This window comes from Phytophthora parasitica, assembly GCF_000247585.1.
Source record: "Phytophthora parasitica INRA-310 unplaced genomic scaffold supercont2.3, whole genome shotgun sequence".
Classification (NCBI taxonomy): Eukaryota; Oomycota; class Peronosporomycetes; order Peronosporales; family Peronosporaceae; genus Phytophthora; species Phytophthora nicotianae.
Window position 1 is genome coordinate 1847968 of NW_008648989.1, and position 20417 is coordinate 1868384.

The 20417-nt window shown below is 50.8% G+C and overlaps 14 protein-coding genes across 15 annotated transcripts; 9 read left to right on the forward strand and 5 right to left on the reverse strand.

The window, feature by feature from the left end:
* Positions 1–1137: 1137 nt before the first annotated feature.
* Positions 1138–1979, forward strand: PPTG_21105 (hypothetical protein; the record flags this gene model as incomplete). The annotated part of the gene is made up of 2 exons (XM_008895558.1): positions 1138–1192; positions 1333–1979. The coding sequence occupies 2 exons, from the start codon at positions 1138–1140 to the stop codon at positions 1977–1979; spliced, it is 702 nt and encodes a 233-aa protein (XP_008893806.1).
* A 640-nt stretch (positions 1980–2619) lies between these two features.
* Positions 2620–4657, forward strand: PPTG_01741 (hypothetical protein). The gene has a single exon (XM_008895123.1). It carries the CDS (start codon positions 2890–2892, stop codon positions 4564–4566), a length of 1677 nt encoding a protein of 558 aa, XP_008893371.1. The 5' UTR covers positions 2620–2889; the 3' UTR covers positions 4567–4657.
* A 1-nt stretch (position 4658) lies between these two features.
* PPTG_01742 (hypothetical protein) lies at positions 4659–5380 on the forward strand. Its single transcript, XM_008895124.1, has 2 exons — positions 4659–5064; positions 5126–5380. Exons 1-2 carry the CDS (start codon positions 4728–4730, stop codon positions 5305–5307), a joined length of 519 nt encoding a protein of 172 aa, XP_008893372.1. The 5' UTR covers positions 4659–4727; the 3' UTR covers positions 5308–5380.
* PPTG_01743 (hypothetical protein) lies at positions 5322–6143 on the reverse strand. Its single transcript, XM_008895125.1, has 2 exons — positions 6112–6143; positions 5322–5903 (listed from the first exon to the last, which is right to left on the reverse strand). The coding sequence occupies exon 2, from the start codon at positions 5888–5890 to the stop codon at positions 5585–5587; it is 306 nt and encodes a 101-aa protein (XP_008893373.1). The 5' UTR covers positions 5891–5903; positions 6112–6143; the 3' UTR covers positions 5322–5584.
* Positions 6144–6266: 123 nt separating this feature from the next.
* PPTG_01744 lies at positions 6267–7345 on the forward strand. 2 transcript variants are annotated; one of them, XM_008895126.1, is made up of 5 exons: positions 6267–6336; positions 6478–6519; positions 6594–6692; positions 6766–6843; positions 6915–7345. In XM_008895126.1, exons 1-5 carry the CDS (start codon positions 6334–6336, stop codon positions 7209–7211), a joined length of 519 nt encoding a protein of 172 aa, XP_008893374.1. In that variant the 5' UTR covers positions 6267–6333; the 3' UTR covers positions 7212–7345. The 2 variants fall into 2 exon arrangements, with proteins under 2 accessions (XP_008893374.1, XP_008893375.1); XM_008895127.1 differs by having other exon boundaries at positions 6267–6519.
* PPTG_01745 (hypothetical protein) lies at positions 7207–8335 on the reverse strand. The gene is made up of 2 exons (XM_008895128.1): positions 7882–8335; positions 7207–7816 (listed from the first exon to the last, which is right to left on the reverse strand). The coding sequence occupies exons 1-2, from the start codon at positions 7904–7906 to the stop codon at positions 7392–7394; spliced, it is 450 nt and encodes a 149-aa protein (XP_008893376.1). The 5' UTR covers positions 7907–8335; the 3' UTR covers positions 7207–7391.
* Positions 7927–10900, forward strand: PPTG_01746 (TKL protein kinase). The gene is made up of 4 exons (XM_008895129.1): positions 7927–8977; positions 9045–9179; positions 9240–9365; positions 9423–10900. Exons 1-4 carry the CDS (start codon positions 8526–8528, stop codon positions 10852–10854), a joined length of 2145 nt encoding a protein of 714 aa, XP_008893377.1. The 5' UTR covers positions 7927–8525; the 3' UTR covers positions 10855–10900.
* Positions 10901–10926: 26 nt separating this feature from the next.
* PPTG_01747 (hypothetical protein) lies at positions 10927–12118 on the forward strand. Its single transcript, XM_008895130.1, has one exon. It carries the CDS (start codon positions 10961–10963, stop codon positions 12029–12031), a length of 1071 nt encoding a protein of 356 aa, XP_008893378.1. The 5' UTR covers positions 10927–10960; the 3' UTR covers positions 12032–12118.
* Positions 12119–12190: 72 nt separating this feature from the next.
* PPTG_01748 (hypothetical protein) lies at positions 12191–12972 on the forward strand (the record flags this gene model as incomplete). Its single annotated transcript, XM_008895131.1, has 1 exon — positions 12191–12972. One exon carries the CDS (start codon positions 12191–12193, stop codon positions 12827–12829), a length of 639 nt encoding a protein of 212 aa, XP_008893379.1. The 3' UTR covers positions 12830–12972.
* A 1375-nt stretch (positions 12973–14347) lies between these two features.
* On the forward strand, positions 14348–15132 carry PPTG_01749 (hypothetical protein; the record flags this gene model as incomplete). Its single annotated transcript, XM_008895132.1, has 1 exon — positions 14348–15132. One exon carries the CDS (start codon positions 14348–14350, stop codon positions 14870–14872), a length of 525 nt encoding a protein of 174 aa, XP_008893380.1. The 3' UTR covers positions 14873–15132.
* On the reverse strand, positions 14978–15845 carry PPTG_01750 (hypothetical protein). The gene is made up of 3 exons (XM_008895133.1): positions 15650–15845; positions 15519–15564; positions 14978–15388 (listed from the first exon to the last, which is right to left on the reverse strand). Exons 1-3 carry the CDS (start codon positions 15693–15695, stop codon positions 15142–15144), a joined length of 339 nt encoding a protein of 112 aa, XP_008893381.1. The 5' UTR covers positions 15696–15845; the 3' UTR covers positions 14978–15141.
* Positions 15846–16028: 183 nt separating this feature from the next.
* Positions 16029–18856, reverse strand: PPTG_01751 (hypothetical protein). The gene is made up of 2 exons (XM_008895134.1): positions 18806–18856; positions 16029–18679 (listed from the first exon to the last, which is right to left on the reverse strand). The coding sequence occupies exon 2, from the start codon at positions 18661–18663 to the stop codon at positions 16114–16116; it is 2550 nt and encodes an 849-aa protein (XP_008893382.1). The 5' UTR covers positions 18664–18679; positions 18806–18856; the 3' UTR covers positions 16029–16113.
* Positions 18369–19776, forward strand: PPTG_01752 (hypothetical protein). Its single transcript, XM_008895135.1, has one exon. It carries the CDS (start codon positions 18966–18968, stop codon positions 19470–19472), a length of 507 nt encoding a protein of 168 aa, XP_008893383.1. The 5' UTR covers positions 18369–18965; the 3' UTR covers positions 19473–19776.
* On the reverse strand, positions 19398–20338 carry PPTG_01753 (hypothetical protein; the record flags this gene model as incomplete). Its single annotated transcript, XM_008895136.1, has 3 exons — positions 19398–19805; positions 19870–20117; positions 20177–20338. The coding sequence occupies 3 exons, from the start codon at positions 20336–20338 to the stop codon at positions 19553–19555; spliced, it is 663 nt and encodes a 220-aa protein (XP_008893384.1). The 3' UTR covers positions 19398–19552.
* Between the last annotated feature and the right edge of the window lie 79 nt (positions 20339–20417).

Here is a 20417-nt window from a genome sequence, read left to right on the forward strand (position 1 = left end):
ATATTCATCCATATCATGTATATATTGCCCGAACCCTGTTAGGGTGATAGCTAATTTCGAATAGATCTCAATGACTTTCAAGTAATCTCGGTATGATCATGACCCCAGAGTAAAATCATTAATCCCGAGTAAAAAAGGCACAATGCTCTAGTCTTTTCAGCTCCAAATATTCTACAGAACAGCTTTAACGTTCATAAGTTGAAGCTTGACAATTCTTCCAGCGGTACAGTACCTTGGATTTGTACCCGCTGAGTACCTTGACTATTTTATGAAATTTGATTGTGTTAAAATAAATTATAGAATTTTTGTTCACTGTGCTCATTGTTACTGATTAGGTAAATATTGTATTGATTTCAATTGGCTGAAATAAACGATACAATATCCTGAAATGTGACGATATTTTTCCATACGTACGGTGCGCTATAAATTCACAGACTGGTAAGGTAGGCAACGAGTGTGACTGGATGAAAACGATATGTTGAAATGGTAGCAACGGGTTTCAGGATCGAGTGTACATGTACAATTCCATTACTTAGTACAGCAGTAAGTGTACCTCGTGTTCGCTCCCTTGTACCTTTGACAGCCATCCTGATATAATGAACTATTTGATAGATATCCTCGATTTTGTGTTCTAGAACCTGTTGTGCTTGCAGATCCAATAAGGTCCACTCCGCAAAAGCAGGGTGCGTGCGGTAGTTGCGGACCACCCTCATCCAGATTGATTTAAATTTTAGTCTTTTGAACATGTTCTGTGTCAAGAATGGAAAAAGCAAGCGAAGCCAGGTGGGGGGGATCTCCACAGTGCATCCGAAAAATTCAACGATGCGTTAATTTAGTCGACGTAGCTAACAGGGAAGACAGTCACGTCGCGAAGAAGGAACCCGTATTGTTGGACACTATAGCTATCGATGCCGCGATTCATGGTACAGTAACACTCCCCATTTCCACTTGGGTGAATTTTATAGAATTTGCAAGTACATCAGGTTTTAGCATACACGTTGGAAATTACCGAGGTGGTATTTCGAAAGAGTATCATTATATTCAAAATTTTATCAAATATCAAAGGTCTCAAAGACGGGGTGCACTACTGCACACAAAAACCACCGTGAACTTGGATAGCGAGTCTGCTCCAAGTCCATGGCTAGAAACTTCGCCCGTTCCGTCCGTCTTCCTGTGCACTTCCGCTACCAATGTGAGTCTGTGCATGTTCCGTGACGTGCAATTGTGTACATATTTGACTGACTGATCGGGCGGAAGACGTCACCCGAAAGCGCTCTCTACAACGCCGTTGTAACAGCGGTGATGTCTCCCTGGTATATCTCTCTATTTTAGTTGCTCCTTCCAGCAGGTCACCGTCGTCGGGAGGAGCACCCCAGTTCCTGAAGCCAGCTGCAGGAGCGCTCATCGAAGCCTCCGTTTCGCACGCCATGGCATATAGCATCTGCGTAGCACCCACGCTGGCTGGCTCCAAATCAGCGAAAGCTAACAATGGTTTCACGGTCTCCGCTCTTCCGTTGTGGGCTGCAGCTGAGCTCCGCGACAGTCTTTACCTACCGCCCTGGTCGTACCGCTTCCATTACGTCCGGCAGTGGGACTGCGCAATCGCCGAGAATGTGCTTTGTATGTGGAAACCGACTGTGGCAAAAGACATTTACATCTTGTCATTTCACCCGGCGATGGCCACAAGCTCCATGCAACTTCGCTGTGGATTTTACTTGGTGCTCGACCGTAGTGACTCATGGCAGCAACTTCAGAGGGCCGCAAAATGGATGTCACGGTGCTGCCTGCCTCTACACGAGCTTCAGGTCGACAGCCAGCAAGTTACTTACAGCAGCTGGAGCTCGTCCATCTGGCACCAAATGAGCATCGTTTTGGTGGCCGCCAGTATCCGTCGTGGCAAAGGTCCTTTGCTGTTGATAGAAACTTCGCTAGTATCTTATCGTCCGGCGTGCTGCAGCCGCAGCCACCGGCAACATTAGTCTTATGCGTCGAGGAAGGCCGTTCCAACATGCGAGGCTGCAGACAGTAGCGGCTACATGATAAGGCACTCGAAACGGCTCACTTGAGGTCAACTTCGACTTCCGGGCCTTTACTTGTGTGGAATCCATGGGTCAAATGGCTTCGATCCCGGAATTCGAGGGTCAACGCTTTCCACAAAATTATTTTATATAAGTAGAAAAATGTACTTAGATACATCAAAGTAGCTCCTCCACCCGAGATGCAGACAAACAGTAGATGACATCCATGGAATTAATATGTGAAACACAAGCAAGACGTCTATCTATATGATGGCATGTAGTCCAGAACCATTCGATCGCTCACTATACGTCGCGAACTGCAGTGATTCCTGGTAAGACTTGTCGAAAGTGGCATTCGTGCCGGATTTTATTGATATTGTAGCTTCATCATTTGACTCTATTTGCGAACGAGTGACGGATAGGTAGCTGTCAACGGCTTTCATAAGCCTGCTCTGATGCAAAGGCCTCGGGCAAAAATGGAATCCTGTGTTCGTCCTCGTCTTATAAAAACTGGAAACGCTGCCCAAATTTACTTAGATAAGATAAAAGTTGCCGTCCGTTGGGCAGCTGGGGGTTATTTTGCTTCTTTTCCTTGCTTTTTCAGCGCTCTTCGCCCCGTCTCCGGGCACTCACATCGTGGTCGCGGGCGGAGTTTCACTTCTCAATCGGCTGCCAAGCTCGCAGCTCTCGCTCTCAGCGTGCCCGACAGCTTCTTCGCAGAGAAGGGGCTCATAGCTGCTTTGCTTGTGGACGCGACCAGACCTGTAGAAGCGCCACACTCCCAGCAGCGCTCGCGGAAGAAATCAGAGCCGTATTTCGTCCTCAAAGTTGGGCGCTCTACGCCAATTTTAGCCGGACACAACTCAATAAGATGCAGAGCCCGCGCGAGATCTCATCCGAGCGCCAGGGCGCGCTAACGCCCGCCACAGCTCGCCTGGTCACCAAGCTGGGAGAGCTGTCTGAAAGCGGCGCCACGCCGCGCATGCTCGACCCGAACTCCACGCGCCAGCCGTGGGCCAATCTCAGCGTGGACACCGCCGTCACTTCCGACGAAGACGATGTCGCCGTGGCCGCTGCTCCTACATCCCATCCTTCTAGCGCAGCGTCTTCGATGCGCTCCGGATCAGGTTCCAGCCAAGTGGCGCTGCCCGCCGGTCTCCTGCCGGAGCGATACACAGCCGACCTGACGCACTGGCAATCGCCCGCCGACCTGCCGGAGCGTCGTCTGATGGTTCAACGCATCATCGCAATGACTCGCAGTAAGCGCGTAGAGACAGCTGCATGCGCCGACACGCGTACGCCGTCGTTGGCCAAGCGCATCGAGCTGTCGCTGTACTCGCGCGCCGCCTCGTTCCACGAATACCGCGACTTGAACACTCTACGTCGCCGACTACAGTCGCTCGTGTCTCTGAGCTTCCACGAGGCCGCAGTCTCGCGTCGCCGCGCTGCCATGATGTCGGGCAGTGGGCCCGTCACAGCCGTACCGCAACTGGGCAAACGCAAATGCAGAGCCATGACGCCGTTCGGTGTGTCTAAACTCACCATCAAGCGTCCGCGCGCCGAGTGTATCGGCTCCACCTCAAGCTGCACGCCACGTACCAGCGCCCGCATGAACGAGGAGGCCTCGTTCTTTATCATGGATGAGGCGGTTCTAGGCCTCGTGTTCGCCTTCTTACCCGGTGTCGAGACCATCCGGTGTATGCAACTTAACCGTTTCGCATATCGCGTACTACCGCGCTGTGTATTCACACTCGAAGTGGAGTTACGTCAACTTCGGCTGGCCTACATGTTACACGCTGCTGCGGTTACTACTCAACCGGCTGCGACTCTATTATGCCAGTTCCCCAACTTAACCAGCTTAACGGTTTTTAACTCGTTGAAACCGTTATGTGACCAGCAAGAGGCCGGGCCGGCACTGCACGCCTGGGGCTGCAGTGAGCTGGACATCTCGCACGATAACGCTGGGGAGGAAGTAGTGCAGCAACTCGCGGAAGGCATCGAACTCGGCGCCTGTCGACGGCTTAACAGCCTTCGTCTGGTGTCCGTCTTCACCAACACGTGCCGCGGTAACGCGTTGCACTTGCTGTGTGCTGCGCTGGTCAAGGGCTCGTGTCCGAACCTGGAGGACTTGCTACTGGGAGGCAATGGCTTCTCGGACGTGGGCACGGTAGACGTTGCGTGGCTGCTTAAGGTCGGGTCGCTTCCAAAGCTGGTGCGGCTGGATATCCGCCGTAACTACATCGGCGAGTCGGGTCTGAAGCGGATCATGGCCGCTCTGCGCTCTGGACGCTGCCAACAGCTCAAGTATTTATGCATGGGCGGCAATATCATCACGGACAACTGCGTGGCTCCAGTAGTGGAGCTACTGTCGAGCGCACAGTGCCCTCAGATGCGTTTCCTCGGCCTGGAGGACAACTTCCTGAGTGCACGCGGCGTACAGTGCATCATCCAAGCTGCTGTGGCTGGAGGCATGATGCCCAAGCTCCACCACGTTTCATGCGATGGAACGCTCGGCACTGACGAGACCCAGAGTGTACGCGCCGCTTAAGAACTGCAACACTAAGAAATTAGAAATGTTAATTAATCGGTTAAAAATTCATGAACTTTGTACATACAAACATCAAGCTAATTCTCTGTTGAACTTATAATTATAATTTCGTTTTAGCAAAATCTGCTTATACCTTTCCGAGAGACCTCGACGTACCGAAGATGTCGTACTTCATCCCGCCCGTCAACTATGGCATGATCGAGGAGGACCTGTACCGCTCAGGGCAGCCGAACGAGCTCAACTTCCCCTTCTTGGAGCGGCTGAACCTGCGTACCATTATTTATTTGGCGCTGGAGGAGCCCAACCCGCAGTTCCAGAGCTTCGTGGAGGAGCAAGAGATTCAGCTCGTGTTCCTCGGCGGCAACACGCGCATGGAGAGCCGCCGCAAGGCCTGGGAGCCGCTGTCCGAGGAAACCGTGCTCGCCGCGCTCGACATTATCCTGGATCGCTCCAACTACCCGCTTTACATCACGTGCCACCTCGGTCGAGACCGCACAGGTTAGTGAAGCAGAACAATAGGCTTTTGACTGGTAAAGGTGGCTGACACTTTGATTTCTAGGTGCTGTGGTGGGTTGTCTACGCAAGATTCAGGGCTGGCATCTGTCGTCCATCTTCGAGGAGTATCGACGGTTCGCTGGCAGCAAGGTGCGGCTGCAGAACGAGCAGTTCATCGAGCTCTTCGACACGGACTTGGTGACGATCCCAGTGAACCCGCCGTCTTGGTTGAGGAAACACCTGTAGAGTGAATGCTAGAATGTTTGAGGAAAAAAAAAGATTTTTTTGCATATGAAAACTGGGACTTGCATTTAACAGTGTCGAAGCGGGAATGTTAAATAACTACCGCTCGATGCCTTCTCGTTTGGTTCGTAACGACGACCCGATGTCTTCAAGATAGCAAGTCACTCAATACAAGATGCCAGCTCAAAGACGTGGAAGGTGATAGCGACGAGAGGATCATGTTGCTGTGTTTCTCCTTGGCTGCTCCTCTCTCCTCGCCCTCATACAAATGTCGACAGTCTTAGCACCGGAAGCCTCCGACCTGCTCAAGTGCGCAGTCGATCTGGTCCTGGTCCTCCAGCTCCAGCATCTTGGGCGTCTGGTCACCGCTAATACGCGTGCCGTCCAGCAAGAAACGCAGTGCGCTGGCGGGAACGCCCTTGCGCTGCGCATAGGCGCTGAAGATCTTGTCCATCTTGGTGTTAGGCTTCACCTTGAAGAATGTCTCCTCGCCCGACTGGTCCTTGACTCGGATGGTGATGGCCTCAGCCTTCTTCTTGTCCTCCTCGTTGGTGGCGTTCGTGTTGGGGGTCGCTTCCTCAGACATTGTGATCGATTGACTGGATAGCAGATACGACAGTTAGAAGAAAAAACACTTAGCTTGGGAGAAAGTGAGAGCATGTGCAACTTTTCTTCTTCCTCCGATCACAGCCGTTTATAGGTTGTTCAACGCCGGAGAAGCGCGAGGGTGAAGAGAAGCGCATGTAGACTCGCATACACAGCAGTATGGCTGCATTACGAGCTAGTTGAGCATCCAGCAACACGCACCTTTCTTCCAGTTGCGTGAATTTCAAAGTGAGGTTTTTGACCGTGTCGTTTCTTTCTGTTCTACCAACGACCTAGTATAGGACATTTTCACACCCTATATTAGGTTATTTACCGAAGATAATGTTTTAGCAAAACCTTATTTTTGGCATTCGCCACCAGGCCAAATAAGCCGATACAAGAAGCGCACTCCGAGACGAACTCGAGTGCCTACACACGACCAAAATGGTGCGTTGCGCGAGGATTGAGCTCTCCCTAGAGTTGCAGACGGATCTCCGCCGAGTGGATAGCTATACTTCTGGCCTTGATACGTCAAATAGCGCTGTGAACGGTGATATTAACGAGAGCGTGGACATATCTTGTGTGTAGCTGCCGCTTTCGTTGCTGAAGACGGCGCAAGGCCACCCCATGGTACGAAGAACAGAATGCTGAGAGAGTCTCATATAGCATAGTTTGGCTCATGTGTAGTGACTTGTGTGCTGCAGCTGGTGGAGCTTAAGAATGGAGATACGTACAATGGACACCTTGTCAACTGCGATACCTGGATGAACGTCAACCTGCGCGAAGTCATCTGCACCTCCAAGGTGCTGCACTGGATTATAAGAGCGTCTGTTAGTGTAAAGCTTACGTGGTTATGTTTGTTGTGTGTCCTCTTAGGACGGTGACCGCTTCTGGAAAATGCCTGAATGTTACATCCGAGGTAACACCATCAAGTACATCCGCGTGCCCAACGAGGTAAGCAGGCGCAGTCAACTACAATGGGTTACCAGTATTTAATGGGATACTACAATTATTATGGTATGCAGATTCTGGACATGGTAAACGAAGAAGACTTCAACAAGCGCGGTGGGTGTCTGGATTCTCTAGAGCTGAAGCATTTTGGGCTTATGATTTCTTTTTCTTATGTTCTACAGACCGTCAAGCCAACCGTGGACGTGGTCGTGGAGGCCGTGGCGGCTTCGGAAACCGAGGAGGTCGTGGGGGCCGCGGTGGACGCGGAGGACGCGGAGAAGGAGGTCGTGGGGGACGTGGCGAAGGAGGTCGCGGACGTGGTCGAGGCGGAGGCCGCGGTCGTGGACGCGGTCGCGGCGACAACTAGCTAGCTAGATAACAAGAGAACCCAGCGCTGTTAAGTGAAGCAATCGGAGGTTCGAGTGCCTGCCTCTATAGTGTCTTACTACGATTTTTTTTTTTTTGTATTGTTGAAAGAAGAAAATATTGTGCAGTTGATAGCGATTTCCAAAAGGCTTTTAACCTGCCTGGCTGTCCGGAACCTGATCTAATTACTTCGCTTCGCCACTGGGGCCCTGCGGATTGTTCTTGATGAGGTAGGCGGCCAACCACTCGATCGGATTAGGCGGACGCTCCTTCACAAGCGCTGACATGCCCTGTAGCAAGATCGGCACCACGGTTTGGTCCAAATATGCGCGAATGGGCAATGCCTGCACCTCCACTTTATCCTGAACGCTCTCGGCCGTGGCCTCGGCCTCCTTCACCTCTTCCTCGTCGTGCTTGGCCGCTGGGGCCTCCTGTGCTGGCTCGTCCTTGCTATCTGCCTCAGGCTTGGCTTCCTCCTCCTTTGCGTCTGCCTCTTTGCTCTCAGCTGGAGCTGCATGCTCCTCCTCGGCCGCCGGTGACTCCTCAGGAGCAGCAGCAACGGGCTCTTCCTCAGCGGGCGTCGCCTCCGTCACAACGGGCTCAGCAACTTCTGTAAGTCCAATAAGACGATAAGATACGAGCAATACAATGAGATAAAGGAGATGAAAAAGGTACCAGTGGTAGGAGCGTCGTCTTCCATGGTTTGACTGGGGATATACGCGCTGATTGACTTGGCACCTTCGACTGAAGATCACAAATGCCGCTCTACGTCGGGGCTAGAGTGTGGGCGGTTGGTCGGGCTAAAAACTCCTGGAAACGGACCTCAATAACGACTTGGGATTGGGCAGAAATGGGAGGAAATAGCTAGACCGCGGTACTGGTACCGGTATCCTTGGTATGTCCTCGATTCGAAGATGAAAAGTTTGCTAGGAAGTAAAGAATGCAACGCGGGCTTCATTTGCTGGTTAGGTTGTATGCTACGATACGTGCAGCGCTAGGACGTATGTGGCGCAAGCATCCTGAAAGCGCCGACCGATTGCGTGGTGAATCCTTTGGGGCCGATAGTAGTGCAAGTGATAGATCACTGTTTTCAATTTCGCTTTCAGTGATACCTTCGAAACAAACGAAGTGCTCTTGTAATGCAAATAGTGCCGACTTGACTGTTACAGGATTTCAACGCATAGAGCTGCACTGAAAAGCGCTGGTACGAAGTGCATGTAGCCCATCTTCAACGTGAACCCATTTTCTAGAGCGAACCCAAACCAAGTAAAGTCTCCTCTTCCACGACGTCTCACAACGGATTTGATCTGCTCTCCATCATGTCTTCACTCTGCACGAGGAACCAAACAGCATTGACAACAGACTGCAATTCTCTATGCCCTCAAGGTCGTCCATGCATCGCTTACGCTGCTGGCGAGGAAGCGGAGTGTTCCAGTATAGCTTCGACGTTCGGGAACTGCACCGCCGACGACTACTGCACTTACGAATGTTTTGCCACTGGTCCAGACGACTTTGCAGCGAACGGGGCCATCGATTTCAGCGTCTACACCTTTTTAATCCCATTTGGTGACGAAGTAGGGGGTAATCTAACCACGGAATACCCTTCGAAATCTAATGACGCACTGCAACACATTGAAGTACTGGACTTTATGGAGTCCACAACCGGAGTCGTGTTGTCTGGGGGGTCAAATTTCATTGGTGTGAGGGGGAAAGTGGCGAAAATGCAGCTACCACAAGAACTTTTCGCTGCAGACACGCAACTTCGAACTGTGTATGTGTATATGAACTTTATTTGTTTTTTTTATTATTATTCTAACGGGTTGTGTATTCTACTGTAGAACGTTGGCAAATCTAGGTTTGGAGCAGATTCTCAAGTCATCGCTACCATCAGGACTCGTGAACTTGACGGTATCCAATTGCCTTATGACGAGTTATCCTGACGATCTACAGACGATGAAAGAGCTTGAAAATCTGTAAGAGTTTTTACAATCATTGAACTGCTGCTTATACTGACTTCTTTTTCTTGGTTACAGGGATTTATCGAACAACTACTTCGGGTATTTTCCTGAAAATATTAAGTTGCCAAAGCTGCAGACGCTTAACCTGTCTACTAACAGTATAGCAAGTTTTGAAGGCGCATTTCCGAGCTTGGTTACACTGTAAGTGTCGTATTAACACAAGATAATGGTTCGTGAGATCTGACTTTATTATTGTAGTGATCTCGCACACAACAACATAACAACATACATTCCAACAGCAATTTTCGATCTGAGTGCTCTCAAACGGCTCGATCTACGTGGAAACAACCTGACAAACATCACGCTTACACAAGCGCAATTTAATTTCCTTCAAGATCTTGAAAAACTCGATGTCGATTCGTTTGGTGACGTCAAGTGCAACACGACAGAGGAGCTTCAAACCAGCAGCAACACACTAAACGTGTGTGTTTTATCTGCTGAATCCGCAGAGGACAACTCATCGAACAAAGCGCTCATCGCCGGAGTGACGGCTGCATCGTTCGTGTTACTATTCATCCTCGGCATCATCTTCGTGTTCCGATGTCTTCGTCACCGTGCGATGAACTCAAAACCAGATCCAGAGATCGTCGATTTACGCCTCGAATTAATTAGCCCAACACAAGACACTCCTCACCAAAGAGTAGAACGACATGCTACCGAGCCAACCCCAAGAGATCACCCGCCACGACGTACATTTCCTTACGAAAGCGAACTTGGGATGCTGCTGCTCAACGTAGACGATCTCGAATACATTCGCAGACTCGAGAGTGATCATCACTCTCGAGACCCAGGGCGTGCTCATCGCGAAGCATTTTTAACACGATTCCGCGGCTCAAGATTCCTCGTTTGTAAACGATTACATCAAGAAGTACTCGATGAAGCCTCGGAGATGCAGCGTTTTGCTGAAGAAATCCTCCTTGCTGCTTCTCTCCACCATCCGCGAATAATAACACTTGTTGGCGTTATTTGGAGTCGAATGTACGGGCTGGAGGCGTTATTTGAGTACATGGAAGGCGGTGATTTGCGTTCCTATCTGGACAAAGTCGAGGAAACTACCGAGTTAAAATCATGGCGGTCGCATAGCGCCTGGAAGTTGCAAGTCGCGTTCGATGTGGCTGAAGCGTTGGCGTATGCACACGCGTTCTCACCCACACTAGTGCATCGAAATCTCACGTCGCACAGCGTTTTACTGTCGTCCTCGCCGGATTTTCGGGCTCGACTCGATGATTTTGTGATTGCTCAAGAAAGGTTTACCAGTGTGCTAACTATTGACATTTCGCAACGAGACGAGCGATGGCTATCACCAGAAGTTATCACAGGCAACGCAGACTACAGCCCAGCAGCGGATATCTACGCGTTTGGAGTGATTTTATCGGAGATTGATACGCATTCCGTGCCCTACAAGAATATCCCAAACGACAGACACAGAATGAGCAAAGTGGAAATCCTGGATCCTGTAGCGTCGGGTAAACTGCATCCTGCATTCACACTAGGCTGTCCGACGGGAGTTCGAGAACTAGCTGAGAGATGCTTGAGCTTTGAGCCAGCAGATCGCCCTACCGCACTGCAAGTTGTCATCGTTCTACGCACACTACTGTCAGAAGATCGCAAGATATCCTATACGATCTAAAAAAAAAAAAAGAAAAGCTTAAACTGAAAATACAACAAAACGGTTCTATTTTTCTCATTATTCTGTGAGTTTCAAACTTATCCTGTCTACAACCGTTTAGATTCTAATGCGTGTGCTGGTCTGCAAGAACGACGGATGCTTCGAGTTCGAGCCGGCGGAGTTGCATCGGCTGGAACGATGGAGTGACGTCAAGATGGCACTAGCACACGCACTGTACAGCGAGGAAGATCTCTTCGCTGTAAGCTCAGCAGACGACATCGCTCTCTACACGTTTCCAGACGGTCTACCGGCTGATGAAAGCGCAGACAAAATGAAGAGTCTAGTGCAACTCGATTCGCGCTTTGTGCTCGATATCTTCGGCAGTCCGTTCCGTCAACGCAGCGATCTCCACATCCAGACGGATCACGAGATCCGTGGCGTCCGTCGAGTCTCTTCAATCCCACGTCGAGTTAGTGCAATGCACCAAAATGTACCCATTTCACCACTAGGGAATGCTACTCATGGAGGTTTCAATGAAGCCAACATCGAAGGGTATCAAGAGCCCTATATTCATATCGGAACATGGATACCTGTCATGGTCAGAGAGAAAAAGGCTCCGATACCGCTAATGAAAAGTCCACCTGCTGAGTTCGAAGACGTTTTAGTGACGACGAACCGAGCGAGAGAGTATATCAACAAGTTCAGACGTGCAGGTCGACCTGTGACTATTATCAGCATCCAAACATGCACGTTGCCACTGGCTGCTGCTTGTCCTAGTGCCATCTCGCAACAAGGTCCGCGGGTTTTGTATGACGGCGTGTATCATTTAAACCCCGACGAGATGCAACGAGGATTCGTTCAGGTTGTGAGACTCTGGTTCAGCTTTGACTGCGAACAGACGATCAGTGTGACGAAGGTGAACGGTGCATTGGGGCTCAAGCCGCTGCGTCAACAGGACGGCTGGGTCGTAGTGCAAGCGCTTCCTGGCTCGCCGTGCTTCGAAGCAGGTATGCGTCGAGACGAAGTGTATCTAACTCACGTGAATGGGGTGGACGTGTCTCCTCACTCGTTCCCTGCCGTCGGCACGGGAGCGCCACAGGGACAGACACCGCATCAAAAGACTGGACAAGTTACCTGGCAAGACAGCGTCGTGCCGCTTGTAGACAAGTGCGAGACCTGCATCTTCACTTTCTTCTAAGATGGATACAACTTCAACTTAGCCACCAAAAGTAGATGGCTTCAGTGCATGTTACACCCCAAGAATAAATTACCAGCTCTCTTGTCTTGTTTTAGCGTTTGAACATTCTCCATCTTCTCTACATCTTTAAGGTTTGTTTGGATACTATAGAGTGCCAAAATGCCAGCCCACAACAAGATGCCAGAGTCCGCTACTGTGCGTGAGTTCAACAACATCCCTGCCCGGACACGAGAGCAGCGTGAAGCTGTTTGTGACAAGGAACAACGAGAGAAGGAGCGACTGCGTGCGCGTAAAGAAGGTTTTGTACGCGTCGACACGTCTGTTGCTGGCAGCGCCATGCTGGTGTACACACCTCAGAGTCAGGGGTTCATGAGCGATGCCGACCGCTTCCATTCAGACACGGCAGGTGAGGAACGAGCTGCGAGAGAGGGGGCTCGAGCTCGGGCTCGAGTGCAACAGGAGCGACGTCGTCGTGAGGCTGTGAACCGAGATGTGCGACGTTGGGATGCCATGGATGCTGCCGCTGCAGAGGAGAAACGTCGTGTAGACGCCCTACGTGCGTCGGGCTCCAAAGCTCGACGCAACAAATGTGGCGAGCCATTCAATCCCATCACACTGAAATACAACGACGGGAAAGATGGCGAGCGACTGCAGGCGGCCGATGCTGCGATCAAACAGCGCGCCATGTTACGAGCGCAGAATCTGCAGTACCACAACTCGCGTGAAGGGATCAACCCCATTACAGGCGAGTCAGTACGTCGTATCCAAACGAGGGACTTGCTGCCACCTCCACAGTAGATAATCAACGAGAACTACCATAGTTTGAAAAGTAAAAGCTTTGAAACAAGTAGGACAGACAGCGCTAGTGTTATTGCAACAATACGATCTAAAAAGTATCTTCGGGGCGGCTATGATAGTCGTTTTAACGAGGACACGTCGGGACGCACGACTCGATGGATCGTCTGAAAGCTTCAGTCTTGCTTCGAATCGAGACTGAAGTTGAGATCCTCAAGCTGAGAAATAACGTGACGAAGAGAAGTTCTCTTCTTGAGAGATGGTCTCAGCAGAGATTATGGTCTCACCTTATGCGAGCAGCTCACTTGTCACCGACAACAGCCGCCGCTATCTGTTTTGATGAGTGTCCCAGGCTGGCAGCGGCAGCCTGTGTGTGTGCTCCATCGCAACGCGACTAACATCGTCGTCTGGTTGGCATGCTTGTTGTCGAAAGACAGCCATGCATGCCAGCAAGAATACGCAAGACACGCAGCATCAGCTCAGCGGACCGCTGAGCGTCCCGGTGCCGTAGGCTCAGGTTGAAGTTTCTTGTGTAGTACTGAGGGATGCTCTTCCTGTTGACCTCTGGTCAATGACCTGTGGTCATTTCATGATGAAGCCACAACTGAGTCTTTATATATTTTAGTCCAGCACACTGCCAAGCGAGAGTCTCGCCAACACCAGAGTTGGTAGAGGCTCTAGAGGCGTGCTCTAAGTTAAAGAGCACGCAAGCTCGGACTGTCACTGTCATCGATGCTCGATGACACGACGTCGACTGCATTGATCCAAGCGCAATAAACACGTCCGTGCCATTTGCCCCCCAAGCAGCATTCAAACAGATTCGTATCGCACAGATTCGTATCGCGCGGCGATGACACCTTCCAGTCACGACTGCAGCATCGATAGCAAATGCAAAGTAGCCCAGCCCAACACCATTGCGGCTACGATGCGATGATGCAGCTTTTTGCAGCTTTCGTGCTGACAATTTTTCACTTGGTCTCACTATCCGGAAATAGTCCGCCTGAACGGACCAATTTCTCCAAACATATCAGACTTTGCCAGCGCTTCTCGAAGCCAAGTAGCGATCACGAGCTTTCGTTCAAATGGAGCTTCATCATAATAGCGAGTTCGCCTTCGAGAGTCGACTTGTTCGAATCGAAATTCTCAACCGCAAGGGGGTAGTAGGTCGAATCACATCACCAAGATTTCGGGTCTATTTTGGGGAATTGGATTCCTGCGCAGAGTGATGGTAAAGGTCTCTCCTGTCTTTGCTCCTCGCATCATTTTACATACAAAAAGCAAGTTATTTCTAACTGCCACGTCCGGTCTTGCGTTTGCCACAACCACCATACGAAAATCCGCCCGTCTGTTCAAACCGGAGATGCTTTCTGCCTACCGCGACCGTCAGCTTTGCGACGAATCGCAAAATTTGAACCAATTTATTTTAAAACAAAAACGTTACAGCAATCCCATTGGGCTATTAGATATATTTGTACAATTTTACGAATAAAATCAGCCACAGAGTTGGTCGCAGCAGCCGTGATGCTCACTTCCGCAAACACGTCGCCGTTGCACTTGGTGGCTTTCATTTCAGAATTTGCCTCGAGGTGGTTACGTCTCGCGTCCGACCCCGATCCGATTCAAGTCCCCAGCTCACGTCACGTAATGATGGAGAACCCGTTGCCTTCGTCCATCCTGCCTAAATCTGGCGGTCTGCGCAAATCCAGCTCCACGCGGAGCTTGGCGTCGCTGGCCGATGTGCAGGCGCTAATCATCGCCCAAGACGAGGAGGAGCAGGCCCAGCAGCGTCGAAAGTCACTGTCGAAGCCGCCGCGTCACGCCAGTGTGCCGATGTACGCTCAAATCCTGCTGCAATTGTGGCAGAGCGAGCTGCAGCGCAACGATGTGGACCTCACGAGCGATTTTTTCTACGACCTGAACGGCACGGAGGAGCAGGGCGTGCAGCTCGTGGGCCGTATGCAAGCGCTCGGCTTCAATATCACGGTACCGCAGTTCTTGGCCATGCATCGATGCTCCATCTACTCGGTGCTACTGGTGGCGTTGTGAACAATTGCAACAAGGCGCAGAGCTGCTATTTTATCGTCGGTTTGTCCGGCCACCACGTCCCATACCCGTTGGCTTCATGCGTAGCGTCACGACACTCAGTAGCATAGTAAGATAATTTATAGCGTACGCACACGAAGCATTTTTTTAATGCATCGATTGTCAATTTCTCAACGTAATACATGTAGAATATCCGACCAACTGCCATTTCCTCAAGAACTATTTTTCTCATATTTACTTCGAAGCAAATTGACAGATGAAAAAATTTGAAGTTAATGTTTGCCTGGACGAAATTGACCTTGGAGTCTGCTCTTGTGTAGACGTCCAAGCCTCGTGTTGGCTCGTGAAGATTGGCGGTGGAAGTTGCTCTCGCCTCCCATTGTGCCTGGGTCCACGTACTGCGGGCGCGGGTAGCAGATTTTGTAGTGTAGCGCCACATCCACCTGGTTGTGGCCTTGGCGCACAGCTTCCTCGATCGCAGCGGGGCTTGTCAACGTGCGGTTCTCCTCAAAGCGTCTCCTACACAAAATGTTGTCAGATACCTTTTCCACATTTTGCCACTGTGAGAATGTTCCGCAAGCACTTGCGCATGACGAACTTGGAAGAACCACTGCACTGAAATCTGCAATGTCATGCTAATAGTTCCTACCTGGCCTCGGCCCGGATCCAATTCTGCTCGTGGAAGCCGCCTTCCCCTACAACAGTCAAGCAGGTCCGGATATTAGAACATAAGGAAGAACATTGTTCTGGGTCAGGTCTTGAACTCGAAGGTCGACGTACATGTCCTTGCTACACGGAGGATACGGCGATAGAGCGAGAGCGACATGGCGGCTGTGGCAAGTTATGTCGAGTCCAGCGTATCGCGGGCGCTGGTCATGAAGCTCGTTCCAGTGGTGACAGCGAATATTGTGTTAAACCGAGGAATGTCGTCCGAAGGTGGTAGCAACGCAGAATTTAGTATTGGAGCCGAATAAGAATAATATTGAGGTCGTTTTTTTTCTTCTTGAAGTGCTTGCAACCGACGTACTGGTTACTTGTTACTTGTTTTCATGAAGCTAGGTGCACACTTCGGTGCGGGTACGAGAATCCACTGCAATAACGCTGCATGCGATGCTCGTACTGCGTTGGTAGCAATAAAAATGCATTAATGAATAAAACATTTGATACTTTTTAGGCCGTATTGTTGCAATTATTGATATAGCCATTTTGGCCTTACAATACCTTACATGCCTAATTTTTTTCTGCTATTCCTCTTCTTCGCCCTCTTCAAGCTCCTCTCCTTCTTCCAATTCATCATCTGAGCTACCTTTTCCCTTCGCTTGCATCTTTAATCGTGCCTGACGAATTATTTCCTCGGCTTTCGCGGCTTCTTCCGCTTCTGACAGCGGTTTGGAAGGCGTTCGAAGGGGTGAAAATGGCTCACTTGTCGCTGTATCCACCACAGGCTTAACGTTAACAGCTGCAAGACTAGGAGGCAACACATCCCGATCACGGGACCGAGAGCGACTTCGACTGCGATGACGTCGAGACTTGGACCGAGAGCGAGATCTGGAACGTGAAGGCGATAGCGAACCGTGACTTCGTCGACGCTTTCTAGAGCGATGACTTCGACGTTTCTTGTGATTTTTCTCGTCTTCATCCACTGACGAGCGTCGACGTGGTCGGTCTTCATCCTCTTCACTATCGTGACTGTCTTTCCGGCTTCGTTTACGTCGCTTCTCCTTCTTTTCCGACTCTCTTCTGCTCTCTTCTTTAGCCATAGCCACCCACATATCGTACACTTGACGTACGTATTCAGGGAACTCCGTAGTGCTGTCCTCACTCTCTCGCTGCTTCTTCACAGCTGCTTCCAGTTCGGCATCAACTTGTTCAGGTTTAAGCGTAACTTCTTCAGTATCTGCAGCCCCGTTGCTCTCCTTCAGGTCGCTGGACTCTTCTCCTTCCTCGCCTTCTTCAGGCGCGTTACTGTCGATTGCAACACCCACGCCATTCTCCAACGCGTCGATAAATACCGCAAACTTCGTGGCTTCTGTCACGCGTAGTGGCGGCTCTCCACTACGATCCAAGTACTTACGAATCACGGATGCTGCAGGCTCAAGAGCGCGACGTAATCTACGCACAAACTTGTCAAAAATCCGTCTCTGCGTCTTCCAATGCAGATTTTCATCATCGTCTTCTTCCTTTGCCTTTTGTTCAATGGCTTCTTTAAGATACTCCACAGCAAACTCGTCCCACGTACTTCCAACCGTCAGTTTTTGACTCGCTGCGAGCTCTTGAAGCTTCTCATTCAACTCCCGTCCTAATTTCTCAATCCGTTCAGCACGTTCAGCGCGCTCACGTTTCCTCTGCTCATGTTCGAGTTCTCGACGTTCACGTACGAAATCCTCCGCCCAGTCGTACACATCATGTCGGTCTACAATCCGCAGTGCATCTTCACCGATTTTTCCCTTACTACCAGGGAGTTCCACGTCTTCCAATAACTCCAACACACGACGTTTAACGTCACTATCCAGACGCTTACTGGAGCGTCCGAGGTCCAGTTGTTTAGCCTCCACACGCTGTCGTAATAGCTCCATAAAGCCTGTATGCAGAGCCTCTCGTTGCTTCACCAATCGAGCCTTCTGGTTGCGTTCCAAGTCCTGCATATACGTCGCAAACAGCTGCTGTTTCTCTCTAGTCTCGTCAATAGCGGACCATCGAGGGTCTTTACGCATAGCGTAGAAGTTGTTACTCTCGCTCACTTCTTCCCACGAGACCTGCCGACGACGAGGAGGAGCTAAACTGGACTCGAATAGTCCTAAAAGCTCAATAAAATCCTCGCGTGCCTTCTTTATTAGTCGACGCTTTTCGATAGTCGCGCGGTTCTTAGCCTGAGTGCAGTACTCGGCATAAGCCTGCTTCTTCTCGCCCACAGTGTTCAACGCAAACTTCCATCTCGGATCGTTAGCCATCGACGAGTCCTTGCTGATCACACGCTGAGCGTCGCCCCACTTTAAAGTGGGTGTAATCTGCTTATCCTCCAGAAACTGTTTGAATGTAGCCATTCTCTCAACACGTGGCATATCGGCGAATTGAGCAGCTTGTTCTTGTTCCTGGATCTCTTTGCGCTTTTTACGGGCTTGTAGCTGTGCTTCTTGTCGTTTAAGTTCTTCTTCATCGTCTTCGTCTTCCTTTTCAGTAGACGCTGTGCTGCTGGGGTCGGGATTCTGTATAGGAATTATATTCTGCATTGGAGAGACCACTTGCAGCGCTTCGCTCGTCATTTTGGCTACTTGTTCTCGTGCTTTTTGCATCCTGAACTCTTCTGGTTGGTCCCATACCGTCTCTTTTGTTACTTTATTGAAATAGTAGTAGGCTCCGGTCGCTTCGTCCTTGTATTCCACCCATTTCGTGGTATTTGGGTCCATTGAAGCTTGTGAGGGGAAGTCATAGGTACTTACCCCCGTACTAGAATTATAGTAGTACGTAGCTCCTTGGGGTGTTCTGTATTCATTCCATCCTGGAGGTAATACTGGACCTGTACTCGCTGGTGACGGTGGGGCTTGGAAACCGGGTGTAGCCATCATCGGAGGTATGTTGAGACCCATTGGCGGCCGGGCCATCCCGGCGGGAGGCCCACGGAGTGTTGGTGCAGGTCCTCGGAAGCCGAAAGGAGGCGGCGGTCCTCGTGCAGCGAACGGCGGACGGAATGGGGGCGCAGCTCCGCGTGGAAATGCTGGTGGCGGCCCGCGGAAGGGCGGCGGGCCGCCGCGTGGGAACGCTGCGCCATTGGACGGCGGGCCGTAGTGGCTCATGTCGGAGATGTCGTCACTAAGCCACAAAGGACAACACAAGCTTCAACAAGACTGTCGCCTGCGGGTTTGGAACTGCAAGAGGGAGGGTTCTGCTCTGGAGCGAGTGGCGGAATGACTGCCTCCAGTGCGGGGAGCTACTCACTTGGGCGTCGAGGACTCCGAGATCACTTCGATACAGCAGGCCAGGAATGGTTGGTGAATGGTGTGGTGAACACAATGTTATGTTATTGCCTTCATTTTGTGACCCATACTTAAATCAAGTTTTGAAGCATATGACTACATTTTGAGCTCTGCGATCAAAAATGGTCATTGACATGCCGCCGCCGCCGCCACCTCCGCCTGGAACGATGCCGCCTGGCCCTCCACCGCCGATGCCGCCGCAGCTGCAGGCCATGATGCGTCAGATGCAGCAGCGCCAGCCAAAGTTCCAGCAGATGCAGGCAGAGCATCAAGGAGGTCGACGTGGTGGACGAGGGGGACGAGGGCGTGGTAGAGGACGTGGAGGCTTCCAGCAGAACTACAGACAGAACCGCAGCCACAACAGGCAACACTCACAATTTAAACGCAAGAGAGGACCAATTGACGACATACGCGACGTCTCGAGGTTCTTCCTGCCGTCGTTCTTGGAGGACCCATGGAAGGAGTTAGAGACCGCAAATGGACCAGCCGCTGCAAAGGAGCAGCATGTAGACAGACAAAGAGAAGAGATGCGTCCTCGACAAGTACGCTATGCTACGGATAACGGACCGGGAAGAGTGTTTTTCCAGCCATCCTTTCTCGAAGATCCCTGGGCGCAATTAGTGCGTTGATACAGTGATAAGACCATTAAGGAAGCTTCTCGCAGTGAAATGGCTGCATTTGTTTCTTCTCTGATAGTAGTGTGCGAGGTTTAGAAGACAACGGAAGCAGAAGCTTCGTGCTCTGGTTCGCGCCGAGAAAATGTGATAAACTTGGCTCGGTGCACTCGTGCGTTGAGGTCCTTGATGATGTGTGCAGGCTCGATGCTGGATAAAGCGAGCGTCATGGTGAACGTTGCACTGTAGTGGACCAGTCGTGGGTACAGGTTATAATGTGTGAGATGCGCTACAGACTCCGGGCAGGCCACGATGCGACTGAGCTGGCAAGCTGTTGGGTCCACGGGGCTGTGGACACTCACGATAATTAGAGCTCCCGTCTATTGTTTTTTTAGGACAACCAAAATCCTACCATAACGCAGGGATGGAGCAGCAAACGCTGAGCGAAAGATGGAAGGCCGAGAACAGGAGTGAGGCCATCATGAGGCTCGTCACGCTCTGGTGTAGCCAAGAATTCACCAGCATGTGGTGTACGAAGGCACTCGACACTCGTGAAAATGTGCAGGCGTAGTAAAGCAGCAGTAGTGCTGCTAATAACTGGGGGACGGCCGTCATCATGTACTTGAGTGACATGTCGTGGTAGAGCTCACGGTTCTCGACCTGTACGAATACGGAGCATCAGTGAGTGATATATTTCGTTGCATGTTATCCAGACGTACATCAGTGGCGTGATACCATTGACACAAACTGAAGCCGCCCTGTTGAACATATCCACCACATTTGTGAGCCTTTATCAGACGCTGTAACCATTGCAACATTACAATTGAACTGCAAGCCAGGAAGACCGGGTACAGACGTAGATACAGCGGGACGAACGTCATCTGTAGCGAGGAATGCAGCAAAAAGTATGTTGTGCCTGTCTTGGTCTTATTTGAAATAAAAAACTTGAATAAAACATTA